This window comes from Corvus hawaiiensis, chromosome 5 (genome assembly GCF_020740725.1).
Source record: "Corvus hawaiiensis isolate bCorHaw1 chromosome 5, bCorHaw1.pri.cur, whole genome shotgun sequence".
NCBI lineage: Eukaryota > Metazoa > Chordata > Aves > Passeriformes > Corvidae > Corvus > Corvus hawaiiensis.
The window spans coordinates 19,124,141-19,135,466 of NC_063217.1; the positions used below are offsets into that span (position 1 = coordinate 19,124,141).

General features: G+C 39.5%; 1 protein-coding gene and 1 long non-coding RNA gene across 4 annotated transcripts; one reads left to right on the forward strand and one right to left on the reverse strand.

Moving 5' to 3' along the window:
• The first annotated feature begins 10 nt into the window (after positions 1-10).
• On the forward strand, positions 11-10,420 carry ZCCHC4 (zinc finger CCHC-type containing 4). 3 transcript variants are annotated; one of them, XM_048303305.1, is made up of 13 exons: positions 11-110; positions 266-384; positions 1,917-1,999; positions 2,678-2,953; positions 3,442-3,522; positions 3,842-3,914; positions 4,439-4,589; positions 5,098-5,198; positions 6,370-6,491; positions 7,081-7,156; positions 7,652-7,703; positions 8,384-8,528; positions 10,181-10,420. In XM_048303305.1, the coding sequence occupies exons 1-13, from the start codon at positions 26-28 to the stop codon at positions 10,302-10,304; spliced, it is 1,488 nt and encodes a 495-aa protein (XP_048159262.1). In that variant the 5' UTR covers positions 11-25; the 3' UTR covers positions 10,305-10,420. The 3 variants fall into 3 exon arrangements, with proteins under 3 accessions (XP_048159262.1, XP_048159264.1, XP_048159263.1); XM_048303306.1 differs by lacking the exons at positions 11-110; positions 1,917-1,999 and having other exon boundaries at positions 119-384; XM_048303307.1 differs by lacking the exons at positions 7,081-7,156; positions 7,652-7,703; positions 8,384-8,528; positions 10,181-10,420 and having other exon boundaries at positions 5,098-5,270; positions 6,370-6,456.
• Positions 10,411-11,323, reverse strand: LOC125325826. Its single transcript, XR_007203567.1, has 2 exons — positions 11,256-11,323; positions 10,411-11,017 (listed from the first exon to the last, which is right to left on the reverse strand). It is a non-coding gene; the product is annotated as an uncharacterized LOC125325826 (long non-coding RNA).
• Between the last annotated feature and the right edge of the window lie 3 nt (positions 11,324-11,326).

Here is an 11,326-nt window from a genome sequence, read left to right on the forward strand (position 1 = left end):
TGCCCGGCGGGAAGGAGGCGGTGCCATGGCGGCGGCGGGCGGGGGGCGGCCGAGGCCCGGGTCTCTCGCCCTGCTCGGGCCGGCGCCCGGCGCGCCCAGCTGCCCTCACGGTGAGCCGGCCTCGGGGGGGGACACCTCCTGGCGCGGGCTGTTTTGCAGCAGCCTTTGGGGAAGACTTGTTCTGGATGCTCGGTTCTTGCAGCAGAGCCGTGAAACAGATCTGCAGATGTTCCCTATGTTATCGTGTCATCGCCTTTGTCCCTAGGTCCTACACTTCTGTTTGCGAAGACCAGGCAAGGAAAAGAGCAAGGAAGAAGATTCTATGCTTGTTCGGCTTGTAGGGATAGAAAGGATTGTAACTTTTTTCAGTGGGAAGATGAGAAGGTAAGAGAGCACTGCTTAAGGCTGTGCTAAAGGCTCAAGGCTACGAATGTGATCGGAGGTCTGGAGCAGCTCTCCTATGAGGAAAGGCTGGGAGAGTTTGCGTTGTTCAGCGTGGAGAAGAGAAGGCTCCGGGGAGACCTTATAGCAGCCTCCCCATACCTGAAGGGGGGCCTCCAAGAAATCTGGAGAGGGATTTTTTGCAAGGGCATGTAGTGGTGGGACAAAGGGTGATGGCTTTAAACATAAAGAGGATAGGTTTAGATGAGATGTTAGTAAGCAGTTCTTTTCTTTGAGGGTGGTGAGGCACTGGAAGAGTTACCCAGAGAAGTTGTAGATGTCCCATCCCTGGAAGTGCTCAAGGCCAAGCTGAATGGAGCTCTGAGCAACTTGGTCTAGTGGAAGGTGGCCCTGCCCATGGCAGGAGGGTTGGAATTTGATGATCTTTAAGTCCCTTCCAACCCAAGCCATTCTATGGTTCTATGAAGCATTGGGGATTTTTTTCCTCTATTTAGCAATTTTAAAAGTATATTTTGTTGTGGAAATCTGTGGCAAGTGCTATTTTCTAAACTTGGTCTAATAGTTGGTATTTAGCTGAGCATTTATTTGTCAGGAGAACATGTTTCAAGTATAGCTTTCAAGGAAGGCTGTGTACATTTTGTGCAAAACTGGCACTTGTTATTCTATTGCCAAAACATATAGGAACTTTGCCGATGCTATGCAATGTTGAACAAAATTGGGTACTTCTGATCCCAAGATGTCGTTGTTTCCCCTGATTAAAATAGAGAAAATCTGTTGGATACAAACAATAGTGGGGTATACAGAATGCTGAGGTGGTGGGGCTTGGCATGATGGTCAGCAGTCTCAGAATATTTGCAGCAATATCTCTTTGTTGTTCATTTTGAATATCACTTGTATTATGATGTCTTTTGTTGTATTGCATTTTACCATCTCCTCCTTTAAGCAAAACAGTTCCATAAGTTTTGACCAAATGTCTTGAAACTTTGTTGTCAAACCATGAATATGTTTTGTGGGAACAAAGTAGAAGACTCGGAGAAGAGTGTGAAAGACTGAAATGGTAAATACTCAGGTGCAGATCATAACAAGGAGCTGTCATGCTTTTAAAATGATTTCACACAAGAGACTTGGGCAACATTTCTACTATCATCAGTTTTTCAGGATCAGATCATAGTTCTTCAGAGGGAACACAACTGCTGGCACACATTAATAGAAAGTATGGCTCTTTCTATCTTCATCATAATAATGTTTTGAGTTTTTCTCTGAGTATGACGTGTGATAGAAGAATGAAACGCACAGTTTAAATTCACAACGAGAGGCTTGTGTTGTTTTGCAGCATGCCCCTGTGCTGCAGACACACTTGTTCTTCTGAAACAACAAACATGATCATTCTTCCTTGCAAAGTAGCTAAAGCATGAGACCTTTTATGCACCCCTTTTTTTCATGTTGAGATTTGATATACAACACACAACAGTAGCTGTTTGTTTTGTAACTTTTCATATACGCAAATTTTACAGGTGTCAAAAACTAGGCTTGCGGCACGTGAAGAATATAATAGAAACCATCAGCCTCCTTTTACACACAGACAGAACGTGGACAGGTATTGTTACTGTATATTTTCTTCAGTAAAAATGAAGTAGTATGGGTATCTGAATGTAGAGATAACATTTCAGGTTTCTTTAAAATATGAAAAGAGGAATTTGGACAACTAAGAACTGTTGTACGGCAGTGGGAAGGAAATAGCATGAAACATTTAACTAGAGCACGGTATTTTCAATCCAGGAACTGGGGCTGTTGGATTTTTTTTTTCTGGTATGTATAGTCATTCTTATGTTAGTGCTCATAATGTGCTTAAAAGACATCAGTAGCAATTTCTGTTAAGAAAATTATTCGTGACTTTAGTATGCAAAAGTAGCAGGCTTAACATTGTGAAAAGAAGCAAAGGTAACACAGTAACACATAATGTCTGAATTTTGTGTATAAATGTACAGTACTTTGCTGATAGTTGATGGAGTCTTCACTCTGTAATCTAGTTATTTTATGGAAATTCCCAGTATATTTGGTCAAAATACTTTATGCATTTCAAAGTGTCCTTTGAGTATTTTTTCATCAATAATAATTCATTCTCATGGAGTTTTGCAAGAGCAGTGTAAACTATGTTGTCTGTTTAAATATCTGAACTCCTAAAATATACGAAGCCCCCTCCCATAGCTCCCCTTCCTATCTTTGATAGAAGCTTTTTTCAAACTTTGTTCCCTATCGCCTTTTATATTTAAAGGTACAAGAATTTTGTTCTGTTGCCATTACCAAAGAGGAGGTTTTGCCAGGAATGCCAGCAATTGCTATTGCCAGCAGAATGGGAAGAACACTCGGATCACCAGTTCCTGTGTGATATCACCACTACCCAGTTGAAAAGTCCCAGTCAACTTCTATATCCACTGGAGAATAAAAAAACAAATGCACAATATTTATTTGCAGACAGAAGTTGCCAGTTCCTACTGAATCTCCTTATAGATTTAGGATTCAGACGAGTGCTCTCTGTTGGAACACCCAGGTACATCAGTGAGAATTGTTACACTTTCAAATAATATTTCTTTCTCAAAACTGTACAGCTTACTAATGATTACATGATCAATGATTCTCCCATAATAAGAGGTTCACTATAATTGGTTGGGATTATCCAAACATCTAGTGGGGTCTAGCTTTGAATTTATACCAGAGAAGACTGTGGCACCAATGCAAATGACACACATACATGCTTCAGATCTCTCTGTTCCGTATAGAAGTGACAGTGAGTTTCTTAGTTTATGCTTTTTTGTGTGAGGTGATCCAGTAGGCTCCACTGATTTCTCATCTTTTAAGACTAACCTATTTTTCTGACTCTGAGTACAAACCAAATGGAGTCATGCAAGTTTAGACTACTCCATTTTCTCTATCTGTTTGGTTTTACATTTAGTAAAGTACCAGGCATTCTCGTCTTGCCAGATCATTTCTGAAGCCAGCAATTTTGTATTAAATTTCTTTGTTCCAATTATACTTCAGACTTCATGAAATGATCCAGTCAAGAGTATCACAAGAAGAAGAATTCAGTGTTAGAAGCCTTTTGCTGGATATTGATTTCAGGTAGGTTTTAGCAAATGTTTATCTATCTGAAGAACCTATACAAAGATGTGTATTCTTATTACTTAAAGAGATAAATTGGTGGTTGTTTTCCCTTTCTTGTCTCTGCATCTCTGTTCCTGTACACATACACAAATGACATCCAGTTGATGAGGAAAGTAAGTATACTTAATTATTTCTCAGAATTGGTATGTGTTGTCAGTTATCAGAACCCAAAGATGATGTTTTTCTCGAGGCCTGTTTTAACTATGTTTAACTATCCCCTTAGGAAAAATGAAGAGTTGTTTATGTTTTTCTACTACTATCAAAACTTATTTTACAGGTATTCACAATTCTACACAGAGGGTGAATTCTGCCACTACAACATGTTCAATCATCATTTTTTTGGCGGAGAGGTAAGGCCAAGTATTTATTGAGTGCTTTGGTAAAAAAATGCATGTTGTTGATACAGAATTTTGTAAGAAAGCCATGGCTATCTAGTAGAAAACATCACGGAAAAACATGAATCAATTAAGAACATTTTAATAAAAGCAGCAATTAAGGTGTGTAAGCAACATTAATTAGCGTAAATTTAATAGGCAGCTTTAACTTTTAATTGAGTGGAAGAGAACTGCTGAAGAGGAGGCACTCTCATTCTTTGATTTTCAGTAATGTTTTTATATGTTAACTGAACAGGGCACTTGTTTTCAGTCTTTCAAATCTAGGTGGGTTTTTTGTGGTTGTTTTTTTTTTGTTTTGTTTTGGGTTTTTTGGTTTTTTTTTTTTTAATGCTACTCAAGAGGAAATTCACCTCCACAAGACAGGAAAAAACTTTCATCTTTAAAGTTGAAATTTCTACAGTGATCATTTCATTGCCAAAGACAATATGTTTACAGTTCTCGAATCTTTATTTCTGGAAATTAACTTCTGTTTCTTACAGGCTGCACGTGAAACTTGCAGGAAATTCTTGTATGAAGAGAATGGTGAAAGAGTCATTATGATAACTGATCCCCCATTTGGAGGTTTAGTGGAAGCACTGGCTTCTAGTTTTAAAAAGCTGATGGCAATGTGGAAGGAGACAGAAAAAGAAGGTATGTATTACAGCCAGATAGGTGGGTTGTGCTGTAACATCACTTTAAGGAAAAAGGACCTATTTCTAAGTCTGTGATTGTTGTTACTCAGGTGAATGTGAGCACACTTGTTATAATTTCTAGAGATGAACTATCATATATCTAATTTACTCTCCTGATATTTTTAGATCAGTAATGCCCAATTCCCAAAGTCTGCATTAAAAACTTTTCCCATTTTTTTACAAATCTGCTTTGCAATTAAAATGGACTTTAAAGGTAGAGAAAAATAAGCTGTCAAACCAGTCCTGTTTCTTAGCAGCCTAAGCTGGTATCAAGAGTTTAGTTACATGGCACTTACATCTCCATGTGTAAAATATGCCAAAACTTTCTGTTGCCTAAGAGAACTACTGCTTCTGCCCAGTATGATGTAGATATCCATGTTTATGTATTTGGAATGTTCACTGTAAATTTCTCATGCTGCATGTACTGTGTTTTTCTCCTATGTACACCAAAGTCTTTTCATTACTAGGTCATGACAACAAAGAGATGCCCGTGTTCTGGATATTTCCATACTTCTTTGAGTCTCGTATTCTTGACTTTTTCCCAAGCTTCAGTATGATGGATTACCAGGTACAGCTGAATCCAGTGAATCTGCTAAATATCAGTTGTGTGCAATATGAACAGGAATATGAGTGAAAGCAGGTACAGCGGCATTCTTCTCTGTAGCTGGGCCTTGCTCGTGTGAAGCCTGCGTTCTGTATTTCTCTTAGTCATATCTGTGATAGCTTTATCGTGTTCCTGTTACGTATCTTTAACTCATCTGTCATTTATTCATTAACTTGTTTATTCTGCCAGGCTTTCAGTGTAGCAAAATTTGTTCTAATTCTGACAGGTGCTTGTTGCAGAGGTGAGAGGTAACTTGATGAAGAGTATTTCGTTTTTCACAGATGTTGAAATGTTAGTGGGTAGTGCCCGGCCCTGGTTAAAAAAAAAAAAAAAAGGGTCTTTCGTCTCCAAAACTGCTGGGATCAGAGTACAATTGCAATGATGGAAATGTTTGGAATTACTAAAAATTGCTTAATAAGTGAACTTGTCAGTGATAAAGCAATAATCTGGTATCAGCTTCTTCAATATTGTATCCATTCTGTACATAGTTTAAGCACACGTGCTGTAGTGTGTTTTGAGAACTTAGTCATGGGTATTCATGATGCTAAAGGTTTATTTTTTCATTTAACAGCTCTTCATGAATTTTGACATTGATGTTCTGAAGAATGTATTTGTGTCTTGTAGAATAGAAATTTGTTGAAGAAAATTTTAAACTCATGCTAGGCTAGACTCTGCATTCCTGCCAGTGTTCAGAGCTTTTTGTGACAAGTCTCTGAAGGCGGTGCTGGAAAAAGCAGTGCTAATTGGCTTAGCAACTTTGTAGTTACTCTGAGATAGGTTAAGATGTCACCACTTGTACTGACAAAGGGAACAGTATAGATCCCTTTTTTTTTTGACAGGTTGCTCTTGTAAACAACTGCAATGTTATCTTAGGTATCCCCTGCAAATGAGCAAAAGGGAATAAGTAAAATATGATTATTGAAGTATTGTGTGTCTAGCCTAATACTATGTTTGCACAAATTTACAAGTAAATGAGACAAAAAACTGGATGTAGAATTTGTAATCTGATTTGGGGTTAGAGTCTTCTGTATAAACCTGAACATTTCATAAGGCACATATAAAGATAATAAATATGTAAATAGCTCTTCCTGTGCTTAGCGTTTTAAGACTCTTTTTTATGGTTTTGTTTTTCTAGGTAGACTATGATAATCATGCACTATATAAGCATGGCAAGACAGGTCGTAGACAGTCTCCTGTCCGTATTTTCACGAACCTTGCCCCAAATATGATTGTGCTTCCTGAAGAAGAGGGTTATAGGTAAGATGTATTAATACTCAGGTGACTTTTAAAAGAGTGTCTTTGTTCTTAATTAAGGCATAAAATCTCCAAAGGAGTTTGGCATGGTGCTGTTCAGTATTGTCTTGCCTAACTTGGATGCCAGGCTTAAAAGCACATTTTTCTGTCTCATTCTAAAGTTGCATGTTATATAAACTACGTCTAGGAGAGCTGAAGTGTCTAAAATGACATTTGTATTTTCCAGTGTGGAATGATGAGATTCCTCATTTTTTCTGTGGGAAATATTGTCTACATCTACAAGAGAGATTTGCAGCTATGTCTGATAATCTGCTGTTAAGACAGTAGTTAAAAAATGAACACTAAGAGAAGCACTGAGTACAGAGGAATTTAGTTTCTTTTAGTACTGATACTGTTGATAATTTGACTTCAAGCACCTGTATTTTACTGTGTGGATGTACTGTATGTAAGTGGCCTAAGTGGTCATTTATGCATCAAAGACATAATCTTTAATTCAACAAAGTGATTTTGCAGTCCTTATATTTGTTGTTAAGCTTGTATAAAATTAATTGTTTTGTGAGCAAATAGTGGGCCAGTTCATCTTTTTCCCCAGGTTTTGCACTGTATGTCAGCGATATGTTAGTTCTGGTAACCATCACTGTGAGATATGCAATTCATGTACATCAAAAGTAAGTATTTTCACTTCTTTCTGAATGGAAGTTTTAGAAGTAGTCAGATAACAACCTCTGTAGTACTTGCTTTGATAAAAACCTATTCTGATGCTGAGTTCCATGGGAAACCCCCAGCAGTTCAGTTTCATAGACTTATTACCTTCTCAGTACATCTTTCATAACTCACTGGGAAATAATTTCGCTTTCCCTAATTCCTTTGTGTTGGAAAAAGGACAGTACAAGTTTGCTACTTGCCACTTAGACCAGAGCTTATTCAGCTGTGGTCTGTTGACACATACATTTTTTCTTATGTTTTGAAGTTGTAGAACTTGCTAATTTCAAAATTTCATCTGTGGTTTTCACAGATTCTCAGGACTGTTGCTTCTGAGTTACAGTCCTTCCTACAGAAGAGTAGTTCCTGTAAAGAGTGGGGACCATGCCTGAGTAGTTCTGTTTTAAGATGGAATCAGTGGGGGGCTTTAATAAATAAAACCATTTATTTGCCTTTTGTAGGATGGCAGACGATGGAAACATTGTGTTCTTTGCAAAAAATGTGTAAAACCCTGTAAGTACAGAAAAATATTTTCTAAATAAAAGTGCACGTAGTCCAAAGAAACTGAGATTCCAAACCAGAAGAGAAAATATTTTGTGAAAGAAGTAAAATGTAGTAATTCAGAAGACATAAAGGAAAAGTGTTAATTTCACACAAGTTGCTATTCTTTAGTTTTGGTGTACTTGCGCTATGTGGAAATGTAATAAATTCTTGTCAAGGCACACTAAATCCCATTTATGTTTATTATGGGAAAACTGAAATATTTCCATTTGTCATATAAGCATTTCCTCGTTTTGTAAACTTTGAATTTCATAAACAAATAGGCAATTACTAAAATGTTCGAGAGATCATGATAAAATTATGTTTCATGCACAAATTTAGTTGTATTTATAGCTCTGTATAAATAGCTGAAGCAGTCATTTTTGTTACTGTTACAAGTCCATTATAACATTTGGACTATTTTTCTTTTTAAGATCACACACAGGGTAATAGTTCTAATGCCCAAATAATTCACACATAATTGCACAGTATGTCTAGTAATGTGATAAGGGACCAGAAAGTGACTCACATCCATCTCTGTAAAGCTAATCCAGAATTAAAAACGTGGTATTGTGGCCTATATTTAAAGCTTGGTTTCAGAATGGTCATTCTAAACTTTTCCAAGATCATAAATCATATTATGTATTTTGCAGCTTGGTTTCATTGTAACAATTGCAACTGCTGCACTCTTCAAAAGCACAGTTGTGAGAAGACTGACGTTGGCTGTTTTGTTTGTGGCAAGGCAGGTCACAAGCGCAGTGCCTGTCCCAGTCTCTCCCGCACCAGAACAGCTTGTCAGTAAGTGTGATATTGCATTAATACAGTAAAATACAGCATTCAGATGAGATGACATCTTATGTCATGGAATCAATTCAGAAAGAGATAATTTTTGGCTTTAGATGCTGATGTCAGTCTCACTATTGCCCACTTGCTGCATTGCTGGGGAGTATATACTGAAGGGAGGGTGTGATAAAAGGTCACTTACTGGGGCTTCCAGTTCCCCATCTGTGGGTTTTCTTTCAACGCTGATTTATATGGATGGCAAACTTGGTGACTGGTGCATGGAGCTCTGTCAAGACAACTGAAAATTGATGTAATAGAACACTTTTATCCCCTTTTAATTCCTCATGAAAGGGCAGATAGAAGAGTCACTATAATGGTTTTATTGCTTCCTGTCTCTTTTGCTTTGTTGTAGCATATTTTGCTTTTTTCCTTCTGGTATTTCACATGCTTTTTGTAGCATGATCTAAATCTCCACCGTTAATGAGGGTCACATCAAATACCTTTTTTCTTCCATGATTGCCCTTTAGTAACATACAGAGCAACACTGTACACATACCTGTATGTATCAGAGAGCCAAATAAATGGTGTGTGGCTGTCTTCAGATGGAACTAACTGAAAACAGGAAAGGGGATTTGCTAAGAGATGATCCAGCAGATGGCTCAGTCTTTCCAGTTCGGGATAATTGATTGCACTTTTATAAATTCCTCTCCAGAGTAATGGGGTTTTCTGTGATTCTGGACTTGAATGGCTGTAGCAGGGGGAGTGCAAATCTTCCATCCCAAAAGCTGTATGTTACACAGTGAGACTCAGACAATTACCCTCTTGGATCAGTATCCAGAGATTGACCAGGTGCCTGCTGGATGGTAGATGGGTACGGCTCTATTGCTTTGTGTCCTACTGATATTAAACCGGGTTTTGCTTAGGGAGTATTAGACACAAAAGGTAGCAATGTTTCATTTTATATATCTCTCATAAAAATTCCATCTCTTACTATTTCTTTTTCCTCTGCTAAAAAATTAAAAAGGATGGTAAAAGAAATTCATGAAACCTCATCTGTTTCTTCTGTCAAGGAAGGTACTATTCTGTCAGTTGTACCAGAATGGTTTAGTACTTTCAGGCCATCAGTTAGTTCTTTTGCTGATTCATTGCAGAAGATAACTTAGATCTCTTTTTCTAATAAAAATTTTGTATGTTTTGTTATAGTTATTCAGTGTTTCGCATTATGACATCTTTTGTCAGAGACAGAAAACAATCCACTTGCCAGTTGTACTTAGGTCCTGTACTAATTGCAGGATGCTTCCTAATGGTGTTAAACTTTACGTACTTTCTTCTAAGCCTTTCTATTATATATTCATGCGTTATATATTAGCATGAAACTATGTATGTGCTTTTTTGTACTTGGTGAGTTTCTTGTTTTCAATATCTGTTTATATTTAAATGCTGAATAAGTACATAAAATGAAAGTATAATAGCAATAAAGTGGACAGTTTTGGGAAGTGAAGTACCATAATGTTTTAAGATGGAATACTCCTTGTACTTTTTGTGACGGTACTTCACATATTGCCACAAAGTTTATATACTTATTTAAAATACCAGCAAATATATTTGTACAGAGAAGTGTGTTCTTCATTTTATTCTAATCTCAGTGTTCCTTTTTTGCTTTACAGGCCTGACAAAAAGAAAGGGCAGAAAACTCAAAGGAGAGTAAAGATGGGGATCTTTAGAAGATTAGCTATGAAACATGCCATATTCTCTAAGAAGAAAGTAAAGAATAAGAAAAAAAAGACATGACTTTTCTTGCTGCTACATGGTTGCTAGTTTTTTTTTTTTATTGCCAGTCTTCTGTTCCATTTTCTAAAAGTGTAAATGCTAACATCTAAAATAAAACCGGACTGAATGAAAAGTGACAGTTCCTTTATTATACATCATTACTGGTATCAAAAAAAAAACCCCGAAAACAACTAAGTGAACTATGACAGCCCTTACCATGTGTCTGAGGTCAGGTACTGGCGGATGCTCTGGTTTTGTGTCGGTATTGGAGGACGTGAGGCAAGGGAGGAAGTGAGGGTAGGTGATGGGAAGGCACGAGTTCTAGGAATTCAAGCTGTGTTAGCTACAGTCTTCTCACGGGATGGCTTGTGACTTTTTAAAAATTTCTTTCCAAATCGAAAAGGGGCTTAAAAAAAAGTATTTAGTACTAAATAGTACTTAGTAAGTGGGCGGAGCGGGAAGAGCCTGACCCGCCTCCCCGCGCCCGCCCGGGCTCGGCGCTGCGGCGGCCTCGCTGCCGAGGCCCGCCCCGCTCCCAGATCACCTCCACGGCTGCCGAGGCCCGCCCCGCTCCCAGATCACCTCCATGGCTGCCGAGGCCCGCCCCGCTCCCAGATCACCTCCACGGCTGCCGAGGCCCGCCCCGCTCCCAGATCACCTCCACGGCTGCCGAGGCCCGCCCCGCTCCCAGATCACCTCCACGGCTCCCGAGGCCCGCCCCGCTCCCAGATCACCTCCACGGCTGCCGAGGCCCGCCCCGCTCCCAGATCACCTCCACGGCTGCCGAGGCCCGCCCCGCTCCCAGATCACCTCCACGGCTCCCGAGGCCCGCCCCCCTCCCAGATCACCTCCACGGCTGCCGAGGCCCGCCCCCCTCCCAGATCACCTCCACGGCTGCCGAGGCCCGCCCCGCCCCGCTCCCAGATCACCTCCACGGCTGCCGAGGCCCGCCCCGCCCCGCTCCCAGATCACCTCCACGGCTGCCGAGGCCCGCCCCGCTCCCAGATCACCTCCACGGCTCCCGAGGCCCGCTCCGCCCCGCT

What these genes read in the sequence shown, in the direction of transcription:
- ZCCHC4 (XM_048303305.1), top strand. Translation starts at nt 26, where the DNA reads ATGGCGGCGGCGGGCGGGGGGCGGCCGAGGCCCGGGTCTCTCGCCCTG. An exon ending in CGCGCCCAGCTGCCCTCACG is followed by an intron (nt 111 to 265) that starts GTGAGCCGGCCT and finishes CTTTGTCCCTAG; the next exon opens with GTCCTACACTTCTGTTTGCG. An exon ending in TTCAGTGGGAAGATGAGAAG is followed by an intron (nt 385 to 1,916) that starts GTAAGAGAGCAC and finishes CAAATTTTACAG; the next exon opens with GTGTCAAAAACTAGGCTTGC.